The sequence below is a fragment of the Oncorhynchus mykiss genome, chromosome 12 (genome assembly GCF_057628025.1).
Source record: "Oncorhynchus mykiss isolate SJ-2025 chromosome 12, ASM5762802v1, whole genome shotgun sequence".
NCBI classification, from domain to species: Eukaryota; Metazoa; Chordata; class Actinopteri; order Salmoniformes; family Salmonidae; genus Oncorhynchus; species Oncorhynchus mykiss.
In genome coordinates, this window is record NC_143033.1 from 84,617,344 (window position 1) to 84,644,867 (window position 27,524).

Here is a 27,524-nt window from a genome sequence, read left to right on the forward strand (position 1 = left end):
ATTGGTGCAACACCTTTTTAATTTTACAACTGTCCATCTCAACTTGTTCTCAACTAGCCTACCTGGTTAAATAAAAGTGAAATAAAAAATGTATTTGAATCCAATTAGGCATTCTGTTAGATGATCTGTATCCCTCTGACTGAATAAAAACTAGTAAAACCAGTCACAGCATATAAAACAGTCTATACATCCATGTAAGGTACACAAGAAATAATAAACACACAAATTGAAGATCAAGGCAACAACTAAGTTCAGTCTAGTAGCCTAGTTAGAACTCCAGATCTTTCTGAAATGCAAAAAAATAATAATAAAAAAAAAACTATATTGACTCAGCCCAGTTCTGAAATGGATCAACAGAAAACCTGCATACATTCAATCATGTAAAAAAAGAAAGAAAGTATGTCAACCCCTTTTAGATAGCATAGTCAATTTGTCAGCTGTTTTGTCTGAAGTATTTCATTGAATAACATGTACCAAATTAACTCATAAAACCCAGTTCTCATCCTAGGGGAATGAGCCATGGTAACCCACCTACATAAGTATTATATTTATTCCCATCACAAAAATGGACATCGAATAGTAGGCTACCATTGGTCAGATGACAAATCAATATGAGAGAATGCTACATTAAGAAAATCCATTGATCTCAGCTCAGCCATGCATTTGGTCTGGGCTAGTAGTTGAAGGGAAGGTCTTGATTGAATGGATTACTTTGCAAGCAGTTTCTTTTAGGGTTGTTGTTAGAAGTGTTCTCCCGGGTATGAACAGCAGGGGGCTGTACTAGCAAAGATGAACACTTTTAGTGTGCAAGGAAAGCATGCTAAAGTCTGAATAAGCCTTAGGTCACAGGGCCGTTCCCCCACAGTTCTGAATTTAACTAATGGACACATTCATGGATACACGTATGAGTGTTCACAGTTGTAGGAGTAGCCTCCCTGCGGGCCAATAGAAAGGGCTAGAAAACAGACAAAAAAAAGCCCATTCCTCATGTCTTTGCCTTTGTCTGAATTGAGAGACAGAGACTACTCCAGGGTGATTTGAAGCTCAGGTTTCTAGGTGCAAAGTCTTAACCAGGAGCAGTCTTGCATAGCGTGCATGTGAGCGTGCATTGGCAGCTGCTAATAGTCTCTTCCCATTCTGTCCCAGAAGAAGGTAGCCAACCCTGCTTCTCCACACACACAGCCCCTCAGCAGGCCCGTTGCTCCCGGTCAAGGTTCATCTTCTGGAAGAAGATCTTCCCAAACTCATAGGTGCTGATCATGACAGCACAGGCGGGGGCCACTTTGATCACCCTGGGTAGGAAACCTGAGGGGGATAAAGAGACACAATTTACCTGATTTAGTCCTCCATTCAGACTGCTTACTATACCAGCGCTTCAGGTATTGCAAATATATACTTATTATACACTGCTCAACAAAAATAAAGGGAACACTTAAACAAAACAATGTAACTCTAAGGCAATCACACTTCTGTGAAATCAAACTGTCCACTTAGGAAGCAACACTGATTGACAATAAATTTCACATGCTGTTGTACAAATGGAATAGACAACAGGTGGAAATTATAGGCAATTAGCAAGACACCCCCAATAAAGGAGTGGTTCTGCAGGTGGTGACCACAGACTACATCTCAGTTCCTATGCTTCCTGGCTGATGTTTTGGTCACTTTTGAATGCTGGCGGTGCTTTCACTCTAGTGCTAGCATGAGACGGAGTCTACAACCCACACAAGTGGCTCAGGTAGTGCAGCTCATCCAGGATGGCACATCAATGCGAGCTGTGGCAAGAAGGTTTGCTGTGTCTGTCAGTGTAGTGTCCAGAGCATGGAGGCGCTACCAGGAGACAGGCCAGTACATCAGGAGACGTTGAGGAGGCCGTAGGAGGCAAACAACCCAGCAGCAGGACCGCTACCTCCGCATTTGTGCAAGGAGGAGCAGGAGGAGCACTGCCAGAGCCCTGCAAAATGACCTCCAGCAGGCCACAAATGTGCATGTGTCTGCTCAAACGGTCAGAAACAGACTCCATGAGCGTGGTATGAGGGCCCGACGTCCACAGGTGGGGGTTGTGCTTACAGCCCAACACCGTGCAGGACGGTTGGCATTTGCCAGAGGACACCAAGATTGTCAAATTCGCCACTGGTGACCTGTGCTCTTCACAGATGAAAGCAGGTTCACACTGAGCACATGTGACAGACGTGACAGAGTCTGGAGACGCCATGGAGAACGTTCTGCTGCCTGCAACACCCTACAGCATTACCGGTTTGGCGGTGGGTCAGTCATGGTGTGGGGTGGCATTTCTTTGGGGGGCCGCACAGCCTTCCATGTGCTCGCCAGAGGTAGCCTGACTGCCATTAGGTACCGAGATGACATCCTCAGACCCCTTTGTGAGACAATATGCTGGTGTGGTTGGCCCTGGGTTCCTCCTAATGCAAGACAATGCTAGACCTCATGTGGCTGGAGTGTGTCAGCAGTTCCTGCAAGAGGAAGGCATTGATGCTATGGACTGGCCCGCCCGTTCCCCAGACCTGAATCCAATTGAGCACATCTGGGACATCATGTCTCGCTCCATCCACCAACGCCACATTGCACCACTGACTGTCCAGGAGTTGGCAGATGCTTTAGTCCAGGTCTGGGAGGAGATCCCCCAGGAGACCATCTACCACCTCATCAGGAGCATGCCCAGGCGTTGTAGGGAGGTCATACAGGCACGTGGACGCCACACACACTACTGAGCCTCATTTTGACTTGTTTTAAGGACATTACATCAAAGTTGGATCAGCCTGTAGTGTGGTTTTCCACTTTAATTTTGAGTATGACTCCAAATCCAGACCTCCATGGGTTGAGACATTTGATTTCCATTGATCATTTTTGTGTGATTTTGTTGTCAGCACATTCAACTATGCAAAGAAAAAAGTATTTAATAAGAATATTTCATTCATTCAGATCTAGGATGTGTTATTTTAGTGTTCCCTTAATTTTTTTGAGCAGTGTATGTTCTTTGGACTTACCTGCAAAGAGCCCCCTGTATCCCGATTCAGCCCAAATTCCCCTCATGATATGCCATGTGGATGTGGGATTCTTCACAGGGACTAGGAGGAAGGGGAGAAAGACAGAGATTTAGTGGGCAATCCTACGTTCTATCAGAGGATAAAATACGATTTCAGACGTGAATGGCCATATGGGTACATAAGACCCTGTAATTACACACCTCCCAGTGTCTCCATCTCTCCCAGTTGGATCTGTCTTCGTGTCTTCACCACGTCAAAAGGTAGGGTCACGATGGCAGCCACCTGGGACAGAAGACAATAGACACACTCTCTATAAGCAATACCCAGTGAAATCAACATAACTTACCCTCTGATCTATTGATCAGCAGTACGTTATGTAACTAGACAGGTGAAACACTAAAAACAGACTTTAACCAGGGGGTCCACCTGTTATCAATTATCAACAGTTTAATGGTTGTCACAATTTTTTACATTTTTTATTTCACCTTTATTTAACCAGAAATAGGGGAGGTAAAGGCAAAAAAAGGCCATGGTGGCAAAGTAAATACAATATAGCAAGTAAAACACTGGAATGGTAGATTTGCAGTGGTGACAACAATGACACAGCAATTCTCTATTTTTTTCTGGTGTCAACTCAACCCTTAACTCATGAGAGGACTATATAACTGCCATGATTTGACAGGGAACTTCCTGTTTTACTACAGATCTAGGCTAAGTAAGTGTGTCCACTTCTCTCACATGTGAGAGAATCTCTCTAAACAAACATAGGCCTGTTTTCAGCAGGGAGAGGCATTTGGTTTTTATTTATCATGGCCTCTTTCTGTCATAAATACAAATAACATCTGTGTTACAACTGGCTTTCCTTTCCTGGTGAGAGATAGCACACTGAACTCTTATCCATATTTGTCAATGATCTACCTATAATAAAACACACCTCTGTCTCACAGTAAACTGAAAAAAAAAAAAAAGAGTTTGACTATTTAACTATATACACCTTGCAATGTACAAACCATCCATAATCTTCTTCATGAAATCTAATAGAAGACATCTGCTTAACATGCATTGTAAATTCCCAGTAGAGGTATTAATGAGATACTCACAGCTCCAGAGATGGCCCCTGCTGTGAAGCTAATGGAGAAGGTGGCCTGAGACACATTGTACTGATCACACAGATGGGCCTTCACCAGCTCATAGTTGAACCAGTACAGGGCTGCACACACAGAAAAACAGTCAAGTTGAAAAGTCACTGAGAAGCATTATCACACCTAAGATAGTATTTATTATTCACCCACACAGGCGGTCTTCATTATGTAACCCCCAACTACTATCAACCAGTCCAACTAAGCCCTAGCAGTGACAGATAAATGGTTAGTGACATAACGTCCATGGAGGTGAAGTCTCACCTGAGAAGGGGACGTCTCGTAGGACGGTGGGTCCCCAGCCCCTCCACAGGGACAGCCAGCCATCCTGGGCAACACTAGAGCGGATACACACCCTCAGCTCGCTGTAGGTCAGCTTCCGGGACTGCATCTTGGTACGCACCAGCTCTAATGGGCTGATCACACTCACTGCTCCCACTGGAGAACACACAGACACGGGGGAGTCAACGGAAGAGGGGCAGCAACAAACACATTACAGAAGGGAACAATGTAATAATGGCATTATTATATATCTACATTCTTAGTGTGGTGTGTGACAACTGAACTGTATCATAATCAAGACTTAATCAACTTCAAGACATTGTGAATCCCCGTCCCATGTAGTCCACTTACATCTAGCGAGACCCCCAGCCACCAGGGGGATGTAGTTGCCTTGGAACCCCATGCCGTAGCGCAGTAAGTCTCTGAGCTGGTCATAGCAGGTGAAGTAGATGACCGTGGCAGGCACCGCCATCACCCTGTACACAAACAGCAAGAGTCTGTCAATCTCAAAGCTCTGCAAGTTATAGTTCTGAGTTTTCTCTTTTATACAATCAAGGACTGATCGCTCTTGTTACCGTTCTTTATTACAAATACATGTACTTGAAATACCCCAGTGACTCACAGTGTGGGAGGCAGCCCGCTCCACAGAGACCTGACCCCCTCGTTGCGCGTGATCTTCACAAAAGCATCCTGAGAAAAACAAACACCACACCGTGTTTGTCCCTGGGAACTGTGGAGTTCCAAAAAAAATACAATCATTTGGGACTTCAAAAAGACAGGTCGTTCCCCATCCAGTGTTTTAACGATGTCAAACCAGGTGATGTTGTGCTGTGTTGGTGGGAGCGAATAAGAGGGTTCTGAGTCTCTTACCAGGGTGCCACTGAAGTGGGTTGGTGTTTTGTACCAGCTGGTGCAGCTGGCCCCATACTGACACACATAGATATGATCCATCAGGCCATTACAATACAGGAAGCACTTCCCTGAGAGACAAAACACAAGAACAGGGTCACCAAAACAACCATACTGGTTAATACGTTACTGTATGAGACATGATGCTCTACTTATATCTATACTATAGATAGGTAATTGTGAACCTACTGGGAGTAATGCCGAACGTTGGCGTCTCTGTAGGGCACGCATTCATGTTTGATACATCTATAGCTTCTAGTTCTATGTCAAATGAATGGATATTCAATAGTTCTAGAAAATAATTACAAAAATAAATACTTTAAGTTTGTTTTTCAGTCGATAGGTGTCCATGACAGAGGTTAGATAAGCTATTAATAACAGAGGTTATGGCAATGACCGGTCAGACCGACACTGGGGACGATAACACCAAGGCTGCTCTAGCCAAGGCCTGCTCTGGACTACTAGTGTTTGCCTTATTTTAGGTATTGGCAAATGGTCAATCCAAGGCAAAGTATTTGAGGAGAAATCTATAAACAAACAAACGAGCTCCTCTAGTAATAGAAAATTACATAGGTTATAATGTATAACACTCATTTTACTATGAACTACTTGTTTGTTTCTTTGAGATTCCTAAACACAGGTACCGCAAGGCACAATTTGATACCTGGTAGCTATGAATCATGTTGAATTCTTTCAAGTACCAGAAAGCACTCATTGTTACCACATCATTTCGTTGTGAAGTTCAATATGCTAATTCTAACTAGCTGGTTACACTATCTGGGCTAATTTTCCTTAGTTTTCTTTATAAAATGTTCAGAGTGAGTTATGGTGTAGCTAAACGGAGAGATAGAGAGAGAGCGCCAAGGCTGTAGCCCATATAATCATTCAGCTGAGAGTATGAGGATGCACTGAGGAAGAGTATGACGTTACATATATAGACATAGAGGGTACATATAATTGCCAAACATTTCAAAATCAATTTGCTCAGACTATGGCTAAAGCGCATTTGTTTTGTTTTCCCAGGAAACCCAGTTTGTTAGTAGGTCATATTGGCAGAGGAGTGCCAGATAGGCACATGTAGTCAGTCAGACTGGGCAAAGTCTGGGCATGCAGCGAGCGGCGCCGGCGGGTTTACTCACATTTGGAGGGGCGGATTACACCACTCCATGAAGCAGAGTCAGCAGCTAAAGCTATGAAACAAAGCAAAGAGAGAGAGATAGAAACACAGATGGAGAGACAATGAAAGAGCACGACACACAAAATAAGCATTTGAGCAGAGAAAAGCTAAAGCATGTCTCACATTCCACTGACAAGGTTGCCGACATAAGGACTTCTAAACCCCCTTTACTTCAACCCCTCTTCTATTGTTTAGGCTTAGGGAGCAGATGGGCAAGAGGCTGAATGTAGTCTCTCACAGGGAAAGTGATGACAGTGCAGTTTAGTTTTTTTTACATTTTTAATTTTTTAATTTTTATTTAACTAGACAAGTCAGTTAAGAACAAAATCTTATTTACAATGACGGCCTAGGAGGGTTAACTGCCTTGTTCAGGGGCAGAACAACAGATTTGTACCACGTCAGCTCGGGGATTCGATCTAGCAACCTTTTGGTTACTGGCCCAATGCGCTAACTACTAACTAGGCTACTGCTGCCCCAATTTTCAGGGGTGGGGAGTGGGGACATAAACATCTAATACTTAGACTATCCCCGCAATGGTAAGAAGCAATAAGCAGACTCATCGTATAAGCAGTGAATGTTATCTGTTAGTGTTCTACCTTGATAGAATGGTGTTTGCTGGGCCTGCAGCCTTATCTTCACCACGTCCAGTGGTGTGACTGTGAAAGAGAGACAAATTCAATTATACTGATCTATTTACACCCATCATGGGTCTCGTCAATGAGGAACATGTGCATACATGAGGGGGGTGTTCCTACACACAAGGCTTGGACACTTGTTCCACAGGCTTTGGAGTCTGGTCAGACTAGCCAGACCTGAACCTGTACAACCAGACTGGAGCGGAGCTCAGATGGACACAGACGGACACACAAAGTGAACCAGTGACAGCCTCTGATGCAGTTGTGGCAGACTCCTGTGTTGTCGTGGAGGCTTCGGTCCCCCATGATGGAACATTTCATCCTAGTTCTACAGTTGCCATGGCACCGAGTGGCAGGCTAGGCAGAGAGCTCATGTAAATTCTGTACATATTTAATAACTTTTAATTGTTTTTATACAAATACTTTTTTACAAACATTTTATTTTTCAACAGCTAAAAGAGTGCAGATCAAGTCTTGATATCATGAATCGTAATCCTGCCCGTAACCCGATGAAAATCAGCGTGGTCAACAAGCTAGCTATTTCTGTAGAGACAGTATCTAATATTTCAGTACGGTATATCGATTCACTCTCCTTAAATATTACTCATCTGATTTATTTGTTTTGGTCTCTGAATTGTTTAATCTCACTTTTCGCCACCAGCTCCTGATATCAGGGCATAAAATCTATAATATGTCTCCTGAATTTGCCTGGTGCACATGCGCACTAGGTCCGAGCTCATTTTCCCTGGCTAAACTAGCTGGCTACTGAACTATGCTAGTTTTTGTCCTCATTGCCAAACTTCAGAAATACTGCACCCTCAACTTCAAATAGTTATACATTTGCTGGAAAGAAACGTACATTTTTTTAAAGTTTTTTTTTTAACAGTCATGACTGGTTTGTGAAATCTGTCGTAAGACGGTGGAGAAGGATATCATTGCTACTTAAAACGGACCCAACATCAGTTTTCAGATTCACCGGCGTCATTGGCATAGGGTTAGCTGGACGTTTCTGACTGGTCTTGGAACTGTGACAACAGGCAGCCTCTCCTCGCTAGGTGCGATGGGATATGTAGTGATTTTGCCAACACAGCCAGATATCTACACAGCCTTGTAACTTTACCTTTTTTTTACACTGACTATCGTTGATTAAATCGTTGACTTCTCTGGTATTATTTAGTGTTGTTAACACTGTTCAAAATTGTCAGAAAAATATTTTTTATAATTATAACCCTCCTATTTCTAGATCTCCTTATTGTTATCATTACTATTATTATGATCATCATTAGAATAATAAGTAATGACATAATTAGTAGGCTTAGAATAGCAGCCTTGTATAACCACCAGCTGTAGGCCTAAGACCACATCCTGTGTACGGTAACTTTCTTAGGCCTATAATTCAATAGTTATATAGGCTACTGCATCAATCAATCATTAATTTGTTCGTGCCATCACACAGCATACGAGACATTCATGAAGGCCAGCATCCTGGAGTCACCTCATCACTGTTGACATTGAGACTGGTGTTTTACAGGCACTATTTAATGAAGCGGCCAGTTGAGGACTTGTGAGGCTTCTGTTCCTAAAACTAGACACTCTAGTGTACTTGTCCTCTTGCTCAGTTGTGCACCGGGGCCTCCTACTCCTCTATCTAGTCTGGTTAGAGACCGTTTGTTCTGTTCTGTGAACGGAGTGGAACACAGCATTGTATGAGATCTTCAGTTTCTTGGCAATTTCTCACATGAAATAGCCTTCATTTCTCAGAACAAGAATAGACTGATAAGTTTCAGAAGAAAGGTCCTGGTTTCTGGACATTTTGAGCCTGTAATCGAACCCACAAATGCTGATGCTCCAGATACCAAACTAGTCTAAAGGCCAGTTTTATTGCTTCTTTAAATCAGAACAACAGTTTTCATAATTGCAAAAGGGTTTTCTAATGATCAATTAGCCTTTTAAAATGATAAACTTGGATTAGCTAACAACGTGCCATTAGAACGAGTGATGGTTGCTGATAATGGGCCTCTGTACACCTATGTAGATATTTCATAAAACAAATCTGCCATTTCCAGCTACAATAGTCATTAAAAACATTAATGTCTACACTGTATTTCTGATCAATTTGATGTTATTTTAAAATGGACAAAATTAAGTGCTTTTCTTTCAAAAACAAGAACATTTCTAAGTGACCCCAAACTTTTGAACGGTAGTGTGTGTGTATACAAACTCAAAATAAAAGAAATGTCCTCTCACTGTCAACTGCGTTTATTTTCAGCGTGTAAATATTTGTATGAACACGAATCAACAACTGAGACACAAATTGAATAAGTTCCACAGACATGTGACTAACAGAAATTAGTTAGGGGGGGTCAAAATCAAAAGTAACAGTCAGTATCTGGTGTGGCCACATACTGCATTAAGTACTGCAGTGCATCTCCTCCTCATGGACTGCACCATTTGCCTGTTCTTTCTGTGAGATGCTACCCCACTCTTCCTCCAAGGCACCTGCAAGTTCCGGACATTTCTGGGGGGGGGGGGGGGGGGGGGGGGGTGGCCCTAGCCCTCACCCTCCGATCCAACAGGTCCCAGACGTGCTCAATGGGATTGAGATCTGGGCTCTTCGCTGACCATAGCAGAACACTGACATTCCTGTCTTGCAGGAAATCACACACAGAACGAGCAGTATGGCTGGTGGCATTGTCATGCTGGAGGATCATGTCAGGATGCGCCTGCAGGAAGGGTACCACATGAGGGAGGAGGATGTCTTCCCCAAAACGCACAGCGTTGAGATTGCCTGCAATGACAACAAGCTTAGCCCGATAATGCTGTGGCACACCGCCCCAGACCATGACGGATCCTCCAACTCGATCCCGTTCAAGAGTACAGGCCTCAGTGTAACGCTCATTCCTTCGACAATAAACACATATCCGACCATCACTCCGGGTGAGACAAAACCGGCACTCATCAGTGAAGAGCACTTTTTGCCAGTCCTGTCTGGTCCAGCAACGATCGGTTTGTGCCCATAGGCGACGTTGTTGACGGTGAGGTCTGGTGAGGACCTGCCTTACAACAGGCCTACAAGCCCTCAGTCCAGCCAGTCTGACCACTGATGGAGGGATTGTGCATTCCTGGTGTAACTAGGACAGTTGCTGTTGCCATCCTTTACCTGTCCCACAGGTGTGATGTTCGGATGTACCGATCCTGTGCAGGCGTTGTTAAACGTGATTTGCCACTACGAGGACAATCAGCTGTCCGTCCTGTCTCCCTGTAGAGCTGTCGTAGGCGTCTCACAGTACAGACATTGCAATTTATTGCCCTGGCCACATCTGCAGTCCTCATGCCTCCTTGCAGCATGCCTAAGGCACGTTCACACAGATGAGCAGTGACCCTGGGCATGTTTCTTTTGTGTTTTTCAGAGTCAGTAGAAAGGCCTCTTTAGTGTCCTAAGTTCCACAGGTGCATGTTCATTAATTGTTTATGGTTAATTTAACAAGCATGGGAAATGGAGTTTAAACCTTTTAGAATGAAGATCTGTGAAGTTTGGGATTTTTACAAATTATCTTTGAAAGACAGGGTCCTGAAAAAGGGACGTTTCTTTTTTTTGTTGCTGAGATACACATTTAAACTCACGTTTTTCCACAATTCCTGACATTTAAACCTAGTACAATTCCCTGTCTTAGGTCAGTTAGGATCACCACTTTATTTTAAGAATGTTTGATAATTATATAGACCTGATCATCTGTTGAAGAAATTGACCAACACCGACTAGTTCAAGTATACCCAGTTTGTCATTTATTGATTTTAACAGATGGGTTTTGTCCTTTACCAGTCCCGGTGGTGAAAATATTAAATTGTCTGTGTCTGTAGAAGAGTCACGTTTTCATTTTGAAGTAGGTTCCCCTGTCTTACTCTCTGCCATGTTTGGGTGTTGCTTGTTTTCATCATATTTGTTGATACATTTCTCTAGTCTTATGATTTGTTCTGTGTTGTTATCCAGATTGAAGGTTATTATCCACCAGATTGTGTAGTGCTAATATTTAGTCTAACTCACCGACTTTGAATATTACCTTTTTATCTTGAGGTGGTCTACATAGCTGTGTTCAGTCCACCATCTTGGTGTTTGTAATCTGTGCTTTTACTGGTTCCCCTAGGTAGGTTTATTTATTTATTGGCAGAGAGAGGACATGTTTGTTGTTGTGCCCCTCTATTGGACATTGATCTTACCGAACACTGATGTGAGCAGCGCCCCAGTGCCAGAGGCCAGCATCTGCTGCACTGGAGTGATCCCAGCTGAGGGGGTAACAACAGGCCGTTCCCCCATCCTGACCACCTGAGACAGACAGGGAGACAGAAAACATCAATTTTAACCACACTACTCAAATGTCATTGTCATAGTGTTACTTTAATTTTGTCTTCTAATGAGAGGCTAGTTAGTGCTTGACAGATTCCATTATATGTGAAATAAACAAGGCTGTTGGGGAGTGCCTCTGATTTGAGCTAGGCTATACTCTGTGAAACTGTGCCTGATTACTGAGACAAAATACAGAATGTCCTCAGGGAAAGACGGCCAGCCTGGTCACTTCCTGGACAACAGCATGACTATTGTAAAGCTAGAGTTTAGCCTAACTCTAGGCTTGTGCATATTATCCAAACGTGTGTCTTAGGGGTCCTTGAATAGCCAACAGCCAGTACTAGTCCAAATGACAAACAGCTTGTTATTAAGGAGTCTATTTCTAAGTGATAGTGACTAGACGTACAGTAGCCTCGTTCATGTGGGATAGGAGGGGTTATAATAGAGCGCTTGACACACTAAGATAAGGTATCTGTTGTGTGCAAGTCTCCCCTCTCCTAGCTACTACATCCAGTTTTCAAACCCCACACACTCCCACAACACCTCACTGATACAATAACACGTCTGGTAACATAAAGACTACTATCCACAGAAGATTGACTAAGCCCACATTCAATACAGACAGCGGGGGGATTTAGAACCTGACAAATTGAAAATGGGTGATAACAAATGTCAAATTGAAATGGGTGATAAATGTGTTTACTAATATAAATTAATAATTGGCAGAGAGTGTAGAAAGCAACAAGAGAGAACATCTACCTGTCTCTTTACAGTAACACTAACATAGCTCTGTAAAGGGCTAATCGTTTCTAGAGTAGATGTATAAACATTTCTAGCCCAGTTCTTGATCAGAGGGAGCCATCTCAAGCATATGATCGAATGTGTTGCTGAATGTGTTTGTGCACTGCAGAGGACCTGAGCACTCATAAAGCCATGCCGAATGTCTCGTACTGCAGGCTTGCTGGCAGACGATCACGTTCCAATTTCTCTGACTATCACCTCCCCCTGCTGCAGCTGACTGTGGCAGGATTACCCTAAAACAAATCCCACCATATCCCGACCCTCAACAAAAATATAAACACAGGCCAGAAACTGGTGCCTACATTTACAACATTGTCTAGGCTAATTTCACATAATTAAGACAGCATTGGTTATAGCAAGTTGTTAAGAGTAAAAATGATAACTACTTCCTCTATGGCTCACGCATCTGATTATTATGTATATTTCTAATCCATGTGCTTTATCAATCTTGCCCTGTGTTGTGTGATAAATGGCAGGGCCATTCCTAGAATGGTGCCTTTTTGTCCCCAGGAAATATAACTTCTTATTTAGTGTAAAAGGTGGATTCCAAAAGGCTTTAAACCTTAAACTCAAAAATATGTATCTTGAAAGGGAATTGTATGCATTTTGAACACTTTTCAGTGGATGTAGGCATGTGTTACCCATCAACTTCCACGAGAAATATGCCAGAAAATAAATAAATAAAATATTTTCATTATTTCATAGTCCTAGTTAAATTCTCTCATCAAAAATGTTTTCTTCATGATTATTGTATTTATTATTCTATTTAAGATTGTGTCCCTGATATCACTTTCCACCATGTTAGTTTCTCCTGAGTAGGTACTGTATCTGGGGCGGCAGGTAGCCTAGTGGTTAGAGCGTTGGACTGAATCTGCCACTGACCAAGGCAGTAAACCCACTGTTCCTAGGCCGTCGTTGTAAATAACAATTTGTTCTTAACTAACTTGCCTAGTTAAATAAAATAAAAATGTCAGCGCTAGAGGCATCACTACTGACCCTGGTTCGATTCCTGGCTGCATCACAACCGGCCGTGTTTGGGAGTCCCATAGGGTAGCGCACAATTGGCCCAGCGTTGTTAGGGTTTGGCTGTCATTGTAAATAAGAATTTGTTCTTAACTGACTTGTTTAGTTAAATAAACATAAAATAAATAGTTTGTTGTACTTCTCCATTTAAGAAAACAACCCCTTCTTGCAATGACACCATTCAGCAAGTGTAGTTTCTTTGGTGGGAAAACAATGGTGCAAAGCTTAATAAATATAAACAGTTTTATATATTTTTTGTCTGTATGTCCCACACCTATCTGTTAGGCAAAATGTAGAAAATTCACCAAATATAAAAAATAATAAAATGTTTGATAGATTAATTAAAATCCTGTTAAAATGTTCACCATTATGCTAGTTCAGGTATTCCCAAACTGGAGTAGGAGCAATGATATCAAATAAAAATGTGATTCACATGAAAAAAATATCTATTTTAACTTTATTTTTTCACATTTTCCACCAGGACTATACATTTGGGTGATGTTTTTTCCCACCTGAGTAGCCTCGTTTCACTACACAAAATTAAACTAAACCATCTAGTGTTCATCAACATAACACAATGTCAAATACAGCCTAGTCAAATAATTAACATCCAATCACATTAAACAATACTCTCTCACAGGAATTCCATCAACGGTCCATATGAAGCCAAAACGTAGCTGCTGCTCATGTTGGTATCTGTACTGATGGTGCAAACGCCATGACAAGGAGACATAGTGGAGTGGTAACGCACGGCGTGCAAGCAGTTGCTCCCGACGCCACTTGGGTACACTGTAGCATCCACCGAGAGGCTCTTGCTGCCAAGGGAATTTTTTATTTTACCTTTATTTAACCAGACAAGTCAGTTAAGAACAAATTCTTATTTTCAATGACGGCCTAGGAACAGTGGGTTAACTGTCTTGTTCAGGGGCAGAACAACAGATTTTTACCTTGTCAGCTTGGGGATTCGATCTTGCAACCTTTCGGTTACTAGTCCAATGCACTAGGCGACCAAGCTGTCAGGAATGCCTGAAAGACATTTTGAACACTACAGTGAAAATGGTTAACTTTGTTAAAGCAAGGCCCCTGAACTCTCATGTATTTTCTGCAATATGCAATGATATGGGCAGAGACCACGTAACGCTTTTACAACATACAGAAGTGTGCTGGTTATCAAGGGGCAAAGTTTTGACCATTTTTTTTAAATTGAGAGATAAGTTTAAAGTTCTTTACTGACCATCATTTTCCCTTATCTGACGGCTTTGCATGATGACGAGTTTCTCACACGACTGTCCTATCTGGGTGATGCTTTTTCTCGCCTGAATGATCTGAACCTAGGATTACAGGGACTCTCTGCAACTATATTCAATGTGCGGGACAAAATTGAAGCTATGATTAAGAAGTTGGAGCTCTTCTCTGTCTGCATTAACCAGTACAACACACAGGTCTTTCCATCATTGTATGATTTGTTGTGTGCAAATTAACTCAAACTTACAGACAATGTCAAATGTGATATAGTTAAGAACCTGAGTGAGTTGGGTGCGCAATTATGCAGGTACTTTCCCAAAACAGATGACACAAACAACTGGATTCGTTATCCCGTTCATGCCCTGCCTCCAGTCCACTTACCAATATCTGAACAAGAGAGACTCATCGAAATGTAAGATTTCTGGATTGGGCTGTGCTCAGAGTCTTCTGCCTTGGCAAATCACGCTGTTAAGACACTTTGCAACCACGTACCCATGTGAGAGTGGATTCTCGGCCCTCACCAGCATGAAAACGAAATACAGGCACAGACTGTGTGTGGAAAATTATTTAAGACAGACTCTCTCCAATACAACCCAACATTGCAGAGTTATGTGCATCCTTTCAAGCACAACTTTCTCATTAACCTGTGCCGAGTTAGTCACAATTTTCAATTAACAAATAAGGTTTTATATGTAAGATGGTTAAATAAAGTGATAAATTATATTGTTATTTGTGTCCTGGTCCTGTAAGAGCTTTTTGTCACTTCCCACAAGCCGGGTTGTGACAAAAACTCACACTAATTCTTATGTTTAATAAATGTATCGTATAGTGTGTGTGGCAGGCTTACAATAATGGCAAAAAACAACATTTGAGAGTGCACTGACACTGGTGCTAGAGGGGGTACAGCTGGAGGTTGAATGTTTGAAAGGGTACGGGACTATAAAAAGTTTGAACTAGCACAGTGGTTCCCAATCTCTCACTCACAGAGCTATGGCTAATTTAGTCTTTACATATCCACCCTGTTAGGATTATGCACATAACAGATTGGAAAACGCACCTCAAAAAATGTAAGTGCCTGAGTTTGATCAACATGTTTTTCTGAAAGTCAAACATGTCCTTTTTCTGATAAAGTATTTGTTTTTCTTCTATTTCCCCAAAAGTTATTAGGTCCAAAAGGCACCACTCAGTATGAATGACCCCAGCTAAAGTTATATTCTGGTGCAGGCCAACAAAATGTAGCTAGCTAAGTAACTGTAATATTGCACTGTACTGCATATCATGTTTGCACTACACCCACATCTAATTACAAATATACTTTGTGACATCTCCACCCAGTCAGCAAATCTGACCTTGTAGCCTTGTTGGCGTGGTGATGTAATGATGATGGACTAACACGGACATGTTGTCGTGCTCAAAAAAATAAAAATTGTAAAACACGTTGTCGTGCTCCTTTCTCAATTATAAAACGCTCACAAAACATTTGTTGTGGAACCTACCTAGGTAGCTAACTAACGTTAACTAGACATGAGCGATCATGCATGTACAGTAGAGTAGCTAATCTAATGGCAAAACAGGAACACATGCCAGCCCTCCCCAATTCAAGATGCTTGATAGCTAAGGCTAGCTAGCTGGCTAACAGACACTAGCTAGCTAACTAAATATCGCAAAACAGAAGATAAAACATGCCAAAGCTTGATACTAACCTCCAGTTTATAGCGTAGCTATAAAGGGTATCGATCTGCGTTGTGAATTTGATGGGATTTCATGGCATGTTGCCTGTTTCCCTAAGTGTTGAATGGACATGCTGTTCACAGCCGTGAGCTGCTGTTAGCTAACTTGACAAAGCTACCGAGCTAGGAACAAGTAAACGTCGCGACCCCTGATTCGTCTGCCGTGACAAGACACGCCTTCCATTAGTCTGACCACGGTTCTTGCTTGGTTATTCTTCTTCTTCCCTTGCAAAAGGAAATTGAACTATATTTTAAGACAATTAAATACTCTGCCAACAAAAAAAACTGTTAGAATTATAAATGTGCGTCCTCCCCTCCCCTCCCCTCCCCCTTGCCTCTGTACTTTAAATAAATGCCTGCCTTTCGTATCTCTAGTCCACTGTTCCTGCCATCTCTGCACCATCACTGTCCATATCAGGCGTGTTGCCTCTGCCTTGCTCATTGAAACTACAACATCCCCACTACCAAGTGCTTGCTTAGCCAGTACATCAACTGCCTCGTTCCCCTCCACCCCCACATGGGCTGGGACCCACGTAAATCTTATCTGTATACCCATCTGTCTAATCTTGCCATGGGTTTGTAGACCCTCATTATACATGGCCTTGTCTGCTACGTGACCTAAAGGACTGGATACTCATCAACACTGCACATGAATCAGAGCAAATAACTACTCTGTCTGGCTTGACTTCCTCCACCCACTGCAAGGCCAACAGTATGGCTATTAATTCTGCTTTATATACAGCCAGATAATCTGTAATATGTTTCTTGACTGCTACCCCACATTCCTGCACCGCAAACGCTGACCCAGTACGTCCTGAACCATCTGTGTAAACGGCCATGTAATCCTGATACACAGTATCCAGACATCTCATACACAAATCAGATGGATCAACACCCTCCCTATCTTTCTGTAGTCTCTCTAGCACTTCTAGATCAACTACAGGAGGCCGGAGTAGCCATTGTGGATTTACAGGAATAGCTACCGTCAGACTGAGCTCCCTTCATTACAGTCCCATCTCCTTCGCCTGGCTATTACCCACCTAAAGCTTGTGTTCTGTCTTCGCTCATGTTCCCAGCATGCTTGTAAAATCCCTTTGCAGGATGCGACACCCCATGTAGGTTGACCCAATAATTCATTGCCAACTACTGTCTCCTAATCTACAATGTCATATCCCCCATCTACACCTGTAGCACAGCCACTGATGAGGTCCTAAACGCCACACTACATTATCTGAGTCCTTGCCCTTGCTTGTTTATCCTCCTTCCTATCTGTTATTATTCGTTTGTCCCAATGACAGAATTTGTATTTGTCCTGTGAACTACTGCACCTCCTAGCGGAGAAGCTTTTCTAGTACCTGTTAGTGACGCGTGTGTGGTAGATTGACACCTATGTAAACCATTCAGAATGTCGAATAGATAGGAAGACATTTAGGGGCGTGAACATATTTCCTGTACCTGATATTTTGTTGTTGAGAAACTTCAGCGCGTTCAGGAGTCGGCTACATTGTCAAGGAGCGCTGACACCTGTAAAGTCACTGAGATAGAGGTAAGGTCAACTTTTTTTATTTAGATAGTGGCAAGATCTCAATGACAAATATATTCAATTCTAAACTTCTCAAGTGAAATTGTACCAAATGTCCTACTTCAAATTAAATTGCATATATTGTTTATGCTATCCTTGTCATTGCTTTTAAATTGTTGTCATTGTCTTTTGTGATAACAATTACAAATAATTTAATATGGACCTAGGTGGGTGGGTCCATCTTTTAAAATTCTAAATGCACATTCTGACCAACATGGTTGAGTGTGTGCCAATAGAAAAATAAGCATGATGATATGTCAGGGTCCACAGTTCTTCTGGAACTGTTAAAGACCATTTTCGTCTCCTTTTGAAACCACCTTGTCACAAAATACAGTAAGTGAACAGTACTGATTGTCAGGTGAATATTGTTTGTGGTTAATACACCTGTGTTCACTATTGCTCTTGATACCACAATGAAGGAAAGTATCTCTTATGGGAGGCACTTGGCTCAGATTAAGGGGAATTTTCCTTTCATAAAAACAGGTAAACTGAAAGTAGAAATGCTGTATTCTGCATCCTTTTTGTGTCTAGTAGCCTAAACAACACTGAAGCAATGGTAGACTGCTTTAATGATCTCCCATATGAAGCTCAGCACTTAGTAACAGTATAATCATATCCCCTTTTCTGCATCCTAGATTAATTATTTAAATGTGGTTGCATATGAGGAGGGCTTTGTCTTGGTAAGAATGTGGAACTGTTAACTTTCTGAAGCTCACCCCATGGAACATAAAAGAGGAAGTGAACCTATGAAAATAGCTTGGGGAATTTTGCTATACTTTAGTAGGCTACAGCACTACCTCATGAGATTGTCTGAGTTACTCTAGTTAAGAGGAAAGTGAGAGTTCTGTCTAGATTTAGTTCTGATGACTCCATTGTTGAGATTTTATGCATTTTTGTACAAAAGAGCTTTATAACATTTGTCAGTTATTGATTGTACAATAAATGTATATAATATACACTTTGTGTTACAAGTTATTTCTGTCTCTCTCTTTCTCTCCAGATGCAGAGGTATCTGGTGTTCTGTATGGCCCTGCTGGCCCAGGTCTCTGCTGATGACTGCCCAGGCGGAGAGGCGTGTGAGGAGGGCAACACCTGCTGCAAGGTCCCCTCCGATGGCTATGAATGTTGCCCAATGTATCAGGTATGTATGGGGTGGTGCCTGCAGAGCTTAGCCCTTAGCTTTATTTGCAGCCTGAACCCGAGTTCCCTAACCCTTGTACACTGAATTATATCTATTAGAAGTGTACAAACCAAATAGGTAGACTATGGTGTCATTGTCTCTTACCCTGAAATAGATACCTCTTTAATTGCACCCTTGTGCTAGCATTCTCTCGTAGTATCTGTTTGGTCTGTAAGATGTGAGATTCTAACACACTTTGTTAATCAAACTACTCTCTTACCATTTATCTCAGGCTGAGTGCTGTGAGGATCATATCCACTGCTGCCCTGAGGGAACACTATGCGTTGTGAATGAGTCCATGTGTGTGAATGGAACTGTCTCCCTACCATGGGTGGAGAGAGTCTCTGCTAAACAGTCCATATATCCTAAAGTAAGAATGCCAGTGAATCCAGGAAGAAAGTGTAGCTGACTATTGACAACGTTGAAATGCACTGTAACAATGACACCAGTTGACTTTCATGGCAATATGTGCCCCTGTTTTCAGTCATTCACATTGTTGAGGAAAACACGTTGGAGGAATCAGGCATAACTCATTTATCAGCAATAAAAGTTTATTCAAGCAACTGCAGGGATGATAACTGTCTGGATGAAACTGGAGAGGAACTTAAAAATGTTCAGAATCACACAGTCATTTATATTCTTCATCTACACAAAGAACTGCTTACCTCTCTCTTAAAGCTTTATACAAACAAAAACCGGTTCTAACCAGTTCTCACAGCCTACGATAGGGGAGTAATAAGATCTTTAGAGCCTAAATAGACAGAACTAGAATTCAGCCTGGTTATGCCTTCAGTGCCCCAGACATAAGGAGCCAAAAACAAATCAACCCTTTGTGAGGTGTGTGAAGAGGGTACTGAAAATTAACAGTGAAAAGTACATACAGTACTATTCAACTCAAGCATTTACATAGCATTAGACTGTAACAAAACCATTTTGCCCCAACAACGTAATTGACCTAGATGAACGTAAGGTAATCAAAAATACTATGATCAGTCATGTTTTTTGTCATTGAAAATGTCAAATGTATTTTTTCTACCCCTCTAGTCTTTCAGAATGATCAGTGCATATGCCGGGGATGAGGATGATAACATCTGCCCTGACAAGTCCCACTGCCCCGAAGAGTTCTCCTGTCTGAAGGCCACTACAGGCTATGGTTGCTGTCCTATTGCTCATGTAATAACCTAACCAATCCTGCAATCTAGCCTTTTGCGCCAGATTCATACTGTTATACCGTTCACATAAACATGCATTGGTGTCAATGGAAAAACTGGAGTTATGTGCACAGATATCAAGTTAGGATGCAGGCCCGAGTGAATAGTAAATTGATCTAATTTACACACAGGCTGTGCCTTGCTCTGATGGGAAACATTGCTGTCCTGAAGGCCACCAGTGCAGCACAGACTGCAGCTCCTGCATCAAACAGACAGGTTAGACTCTTGTGGAGTCACATGTTGCCATCTTATGCTTCTGTTGCAACATCATCACTAAACCCTCTGCCTCCTTCTACCCCGGCAGAGCCTGTTGTTGCAGTGATGTGCAGTGACAGAGAGTCTGAGTGCCCAGAGGGAACCACATGCTGTGAGACTCCAGATGGGAGTTGGGGGTGCTGCCCCATGCCCAAGGTACAGGGGGGCTATATGGAGGGGGCTAGGGGGTTATTATCGTGGATTTGCGAGTCAGGAATAATATTGGTCCTTTGAATGTGTGACATGTACACTCTCCAGTGTATGTAATCACTCCATGGAGAGATGTCTAATCAAGGATTTGCATGGCCTATGTGCTAACCCTTCGTTTATATATGGTCATCTCATAAGGTGATTCTCTGTGTGTCTATGTGCACTGACCAGGCCGTGTGCTGTGAGGATAAGATTCACTGTTGTCCTGAGGGCAGCACCTGTGACATCAAGCAATCCAAGTGTATATCCACTACCAACAAGGAAATGCCCATGTGGGCTAAGTTCCCTGCCCGCAAGAGGGCAGAGTGGGAAAACCAGAATGGTAGGTTTCACCCCCCCCCCCCCCCCCCCCCCCCCCCCGCCCTATTTTTGTACCAATAACTGTTGGGATGTTAATGTGTATATGATTATTTTGCTGTACGTGCTTTCAGAAGTTGTCCAGGTGACAACACCTATTCCAGACACTACCACCTCAGCCAATAGGAGTCCTGCTTCTCTTTGGGAGGGCACTTCTTCACCCTTCATTAGGACAGGAGGTATGACATTACACTTCTTCTTAGAACAATACAATAGTGTTGTGGAATATTTTGTTAGCTCGTCCAGTTGTGTTGATCACTAACACCCTGCTGTCTCTCCAGACGTTCCCTGTGATGAGTCAACGGCCTGTTTGGATGGAACCACATGTTGTAAAACACAGGAAGGAGGATGGGCATGCTGTCCTCTGCCACAGGTATACTATGTCTCATACTGTAGGGACCCATTCACTCTTAGCTAATCCATTTCTTCAAGATAGATCAACCTGATTGCATGTCTTTTGCTTCCCCTTTTAGTTTGGGTTCTTCTCTCTTCCAGGCAGTTTGCTGCAGTGACTTCATCCACTGCTGCCCACATGGTAAGAAGTGCAACCAGGCTGCCCAGACGTGTGACGACCCCTCAGGCTCCCCCTCTGAGCCCTGGCTGAAGAAGGTTCCTGCCGTGCTTCGGGAGGGTAAATTGCCAGGAGATGTTACCTGTGACCCCACCCACGTGTGTCCCGACAACACCACCTGCTGCAAGACAGCGTCAGGAGGCTGGGCCTGCTGCCCCTTGCCTGAGGTAGGGACAGAGAGATGTGGCTACTACTGCTGTGGATAGGCAAATTAATGAATGGCCTCTTAACTTGACTGCTCTGCGATGCGGTGAGAGATTCTGTATGGCTAACAAAGAGGCACTTAGTTTTGTTTTTTACGACATCCCAGTATTACATCCTCATTCTTTACTCCTGTCAGCTTGCTGCTGCTTCTGATCTTAACCTTTCTTCTGCCTTGTTAAGGGGTTTTGGAGCTTGAACCACTTGTTTTTATAGCATTGAAAAGTGGAACTGGGAAATTGGGTAATCTAGGGAGTCATACTTTTCTCTAACCTTGTATCATCTCTTCTGCTACCAGCAATACTTCTACATAATTCCTATAAAGGTTGGTGACAGTCTTAAATGACAGAAAATGTTTGTTGTGTGTCCTTTCCCTTCCTCCCTCCAGGCTGTTTGCTGTGAGGACCATGAGCACTGCTGTCCCCATGGCACCACCTGTGACCTGGCTGGCCTCACCTGTGATGGTCCCTCAGGGTCGGAGCCCATGGTGGGGAAGGTGCCAGCTCTCACAACCCTGGCACCTGATCATGAAGAGGCAGCCACAGACCAGCAAGGGGTGCAGATGGATGACATGGAGCTGCCTACAGAGGATGACAAAGGTGATGAAGATGAGGGGCCCAGGACACCATATGACGCCCACACCACCTGCTGCTTTATTAAATATTTTGTTAGCTCATCCAGTTGTGTTGATCACTAACACCCTGTTGTCTCTCCAGACGTTCCCTGTGATGAGTCAACGGCCTGTTTGGATGGAACCACATGTTGTAAAACACAGGAAGGAGGATGGGCATGCTGTCCTCTGCCACAGGTATACTATGTCTCATACTGTAGGGGCCCATTCACTCTCTTAGCTAATCAATTTCTTCAAGATAGATCAACCTGATTGCATGTCTTTTGCTTCCCCTTTTTGTTTGGGTTCTTCTCTCTTCCAGGCAGTTTGCTGCAGTGACTTCATCCACTGCTGCCCACATGGTAAGAAGTGCAACCAGGCTGCCCAGACGTGTGACGACCCCTCAGGCTCCCCCTCTGAGCCCTGGCTGAAGAAGGTTCCTGCCGTGCCTCGGGAGGGTAAATTGCCAGGAGATGTTACCTGTGACCCCACCCACGTGTGTCCCGACAACACCACCTGCTGCAAGACAGCGTCAGGAGGCTGGGCCTGCTGCCCCTTGCCTGAGGTAGGGACAGAGAGATGTGGCTACTACTGCTGTGGATAGGCAAATTAATGAATGGCCTCTTAACTTGACTGCTCTGCGATGCGGTGAGAGATTCTGTATGGCTAACAAAGAGGCACTTAGTTTTGTTTTTTACGACATCCCAGTATTACATCCTCATTCTTTACTCCTGTCAGCTTGCTTCTGATCTTAACCTTTCTTCTGCCTTGTTAAGGGGTTTTGGAGCTTGAACCACTTGTTGTTTTTATAGCATTGAAAAGTGGAACTGGGAAATTGGGTAATCTAGGGAGTCATACTTTTCTCTAACCTTGCATCATCTCTTCTGCTACCAGCAATACTTCTATGGAGGCTTGTGACAGTCTTAAATGACAGAAAATGTTTGTTGTGTGTCCTTTCCCTTCCTTAAGGCTGTTTGCTGTGAGGACCACGAGCACTGTTGCCCCCATGGCAGCACCTGTGACCTGGCTACCCTCACCTGTGATGGCCCCTCAGGGCCAGAGCCCATGGTGGTGAAGGTACCCGCCCTCACAACCCAGGCACCTGATCATGAGGAGGCACCTGCAGACCACCAGGGGGTGCAGATGGACGACATGGAGCTGCCTACAGAGGATGATGACATTGAGGAAGACGAGGAGTTGCACAGGACACAGTGTGACGCCCACACTAGCTGCCCAAAGGACGCTACCTGCTGCTTTATGAAGTCCACCCAGAAATGGGGCTGCTGCCCACTGCCACAGGTGAGTGTTACAGTAATGGTTAGTGCTGAGCAATTGGTGCTTTTGAGGTCTGTTCGTTTTCGGTTCAATATTTTCTTTTTAAATAACGGATTTCAGTTTTGACTATTTGGGTTGAATGCTGTAACATCACAGAATAAAACAATAAAAGTCCCATGGTGGAAGTGACTGGCCATTACTGCTTATCACTTGCTTTACTTTCATAAAATATTAGGTTTTGTGTGTATTACATTTTTTTCAATTTATAACTTTTTATTTCATTCCAATTCATCGTTTCATCTCTATAGAGCTGCTGCCTATGCTGTCTGACAAAATCACTATTTTGTAGTTCTTCAACATAAATAAGGCATACTTTTATGACTGCTGAATACCAACTATCAATCACTTTGATCATGTATTTTCAGGTAGAGATACCTCGCGAAGCAACAGCTGCTCCAAAGACAGTACAGTATTAAGATAGGCAGAAACTGCTTCTCCAATAGAAATATCCAATCACGCTTGTAGGCGATGTCATGGCGACGTTGGCTATCTAAGCTCATGCGCAGAAACGCCATTGGGTCTAACGGGCATCAGGTGCCGAACTGCGCATGTTCATGCCACCAAATCAAAGGCACTTCTTCAATATAGTCATTTTTTTATTAAAATTAAAACGTATAAGATTGTCACTTTCATGAGGTTGGAGTAATAACTTGTTCAACTGCTTAAGACATTGGCTCGAATATAGGTTGTACGTTTAGATTTAGAGAAAATAAAATGTAAGGACATTTCTTTTACTTGTCCCATTGACTTCTCAAACCCCAGCCTGGTCTGCTTCTCAAGCGCTCTCTATATCCCTTCTGTAGCAGGCATAAAAGAAACACAGACCGGGCAAGTCGATGCGCAATGGATTATAGTCATTGTAGTTCATTACAATGTTTTATGTGTTTTATGCGCTAAACTCTGTAGACTATTGGCCTGTTGGAAACAACTCCCTACAACATCTCACAGTTCAGGCTGGATGTGATTTATCTCTAAAGAAACTGCAATGTGGGCATTGAGCTCATTAAAAAAAACTGAACGAAATGGAATTAAAATAATTGAACCGACATCAGTCAATTAGTTGTTTGATAACCAAAATGTTGGTCAATCACTCAGCACTATTAATGGTGTTCCCAACTAGTGAGGAAGGATTTTAGGAAATGAAAGCCCTTTCCCTCACTACTCGCTGTTCCCTCTTCCCCAGGCAGTGTGCTGTGCTGATGGAGAGCACTGTTGTCCCAAAGACTACATATGTGATATGAGCAAGACTTCCTGCTCTAAGGGTGGGGTGGTGATCCCATGGTACAACAAGCTGGCAGCTGAGCCAGATGACAGTGCCCTCACTGCCCCCCTCTCTGTGAAGTGTGACACCCAGAACAGATGCCCTGAAGGCTCCAGCTGCTGCCAACTTTCCACAGGACAGTGGGGCTGCTGCCCCCTGCGCAAGGTGTGTGTTTGTGTAAGCGAGGGTGTGTGTTGGTATGCACATGCGTATAGAGAACCCTAGAAACAGTTTTGCTCTGCTATCTCACACGGGGAACCTTTCATGTCTGTACCACATCTGGCTGTGATTGGGAGTCCCATAGGGCAGTGCACAATTGGCCCAGCATTTGTCCAGGTTTGGCCAGGGTAGGCTGTCATTGTAAATAAGAATTTGTTCTTAACTGAAATTAAATAAAACATAATTTCTCTGTCTTGTCTCCCTGTATAGGCTGTGTGCTGTGCAGATGAGGAGCACTGCTGTCCACAGGGCTACAGCTGTAACATGGGCTCAGGGACTTGCCAGAAGCTAATGTTTCTTCAGTTCCAGACGGTACCCCTAACTCGGGTGTCTGCGCCTGAGCCCCCGACCCCACAGGAGACGGAAATCCACTGTGGGGGGCCGTTTGTCTGCAATAATGAGGAGACATGCTGCAAGGTCTCCGCCACTACATGGGCCTGCTGTCCCGTTCCAAATGTATGATATATGTACTCCTCCGCCCTCTCACCACAGACACCACAAACACTTCTAGAAATGTCACACTAATGTTAGTGGAGTTCAAGACTAAGGCATCTACTCTCCTTCTATTGAATAGTGAAATTCCTATATGGTTTCTCTCATTGCTTCCTCAATCTCTTTTTTTTACTCTCCCTTCCACCTTATCCCTGGCCTCCTCCACCTGTCCTCCTAGGCGGTGTGCTGCAGTGACATGAAGCACTGCTGCACTACAGGCTACACCTGTGGTGAGGGAGGGTCCTGCACCCAGTCCACTGGCTTCAAATGGGACCACTGGCAGGTGTTCTTCTCCAACAAGAAGAGAGCCCTGCGTGTGTGACAACATTGGGCTAGACCCATCACTCCACACTCCACCACCAGACGCATTGCACTAATGAAGGGACGCAGGAACTTAATAATATCACTGTTAGTGTATCAAATTGTGTTTTTTACAGAGGAAAAATAGTGTGTGTGTTTTCTATATAAGGGAAATTAAAATAAGTAACATTTTGCACCATTGGTAGGTGCTTGGAATGTTACTATGTTTACTTCAAGAGATACCCATGCTTGCTCGTGAACAGAAACTATCAAAGATTTGAAAGCACTCCAAAAATGAGATACCAATGTTGAACAATCTTTTAGGGTTGTGGCTCAGGGAAGGATTGGAATGTGATAAAAACTAGTTGTAAGTTACTATCAAGATTGACACAGAGGAGCAAAAAATGAGAAGAACTTAGTACTGTTTTACAATGTTTGATGTTACCTTTTTAAACAGGAAGAGTGTTGTTTTTTAGTTGATCATGTGAAGTGCATTGTGCCTCATAGTTTCAGGTATGCCTTTTACATGAGTCTGCCATATGTAGGCCGTCATTGTAAATAAGAATTTGTTCTTAACTGACTTAACTGACTTGCCTAGTTAAATAAAATAAATATGCCACCCTGCAACTGATACTGTCTACTTGGGACAACTTGAAACATATATATTTTTTACCTTTATTTACTAGGAAAGTCAGTTTAAAAAATAATCTTATTTTCAATGAAGGCCTAGGAACAGTGGGTTTACTGCCTTGTTCAGGGGCAGAACGAAAGATTGTTACCATGTCAACTCGGGGATTCTATCTTGCAACCTTTCGGTTACTAGTCCAACGCTCTAGCCAGTAGGCTACCTGCCGCCCCATATGCCCTCCGTCTTGTTGCTACCACGTTTTAAGTAAGGGATTGATTATCCCACTTCCTTGTGTTTTAGAAGTTATGCCATTTTTAATAGTCCGTAATGATTCTGGTTGTTGCTACCAAAGGGAATTAATTTGCTGTAAAATGTGAATTAAAAAAATAAGTCATTGTCAAATCAATTGTACACTCTATGCATGTGTTTGGTTTGTGATCAGTGTAACTATAGTAGGCCTTGCAAGTAAAAAGGTAAAAACTCAAGAGGTGATAAAGGTGAGTACTGAGTGGACTATAGTTGGAGAAAAACCACAATCAACGTCTGATACTAATTACCAATCACCGGACGACACCCAAAAAGGTGTATTGGCGCCACCAACTGGACGGTTGGAAACCAATAAAATATAATGAATAAATCCGTACGTAATAATGATACTAACTTAACCACCCTAATAAAAAATAGCATATAGACAAAACAAACTACAACTTCGTTTTTTAGATCCCCATATCTCCCTTAGGTTCTAGGACCTGAGAGGGTGGTACGGCTTGGGGAAATATTCCTTAACTCCTTTGCTGGGAAATCTTTCTGCCCCAGGAACC

General features: G+C 43.0%; 2 protein-coding genes across 12 annotated transcripts; one reads left to right on the plus strand and one right to left on the minus strand.

Annotated features, from left to right (window-relative positions):
- Positions 1-17,612, minus strand: LOC110538595 (mitochondrial glutathione transporter SLC25A39). 8 transcript variants are annotated; one of them, XM_021625506.3, is made up of 13 exons: positions 16,265-17,581; positions 14,264-14,342; positions 11,366-11,471; positions 7,109-7,168; positions 6,475-6,525; positions 5,297-5,406; positions 5,049-5,116; positions 4,778-4,902; positions 4,409-4,582; positions 4,106-4,215; positions 3,206-3,287; positions 3,006-3,086; positions 1-1,305 (listed from the first exon to the last, which is right to left on the minus strand). In XM_021625506.3, the coding sequence occupies exons 3-13, from the start codon at positions 11,460-11,462 to the stop codon at positions 1,187-1,189; spliced, it is 1,077 nt and encodes a 358-aa protein (XP_021481181.1). In that variant the 5' UTR covers positions 11,463-11,471; positions 14,264-14,342; positions 16,265-17,581; the 3' UTR covers positions 1-1,186. The 8 variants fall into 8 exon arrangements, with proteins under 8 accessions (XP_021481181.1, XP_090049880.1, XP_021481179.1 ...); XM_090193754.1 differs by having other exon boundaries at positions 5,049-5,156; positions 16,265-16,422; XM_021625504.3 differs by lacking the exon at positions 14,264-14,342 and having other exon boundaries at positions 16,265-17,612.
- LOC110538596 (progranulin) lies at positions 17,582-27,109 on the plus strand. Of its 4 annotated transcripts, none has more exons than XM_021625508.3 (17): positions 17,582-17,837; positions 18,874-19,014; positions 19,286-19,423; positions 20,098-20,226; positions 20,396-20,480; positions 20,569-20,675; positions 20,901-21,051; positions 21,161-21,265; positions 21,368-21,459; positions 21,582-21,824; positions 22,247-22,457; positions 22,575-22,666; positions 22,791-23,033; positions 23,438-23,767; positions 24,987-25,229; positions 25,494-25,739; positions 25,954-27,109. In XM_021625508.3, the coding sequence occupies exons 2-17, from the start codon at positions 18,874-18,876 to the stop codon at positions 26,095-26,097; spliced, it is 2,700 nt and encodes an 899-aa protein (XP_021481183.3). In that variant the 5' UTR covers positions 17,582-17,837; the 3' UTR covers positions 26,098-27,109. The 4 variants fall into 4 exon arrangements, 2 of the variants coding, with proteins under 2 accessions (XP_021481183.3, XP_090049876.1); XR_016485362.1 differs by having other exon boundaries at positions 17,613-17,837; positions 24,169-25,229; XR_016485363.1 differs by having other exon boundaries at positions 17,685-17,837; positions 21,164-21,265; positions 24,169-25,229.
- Positions 27,110-27,524: the final 415 nt, after the last annotated feature.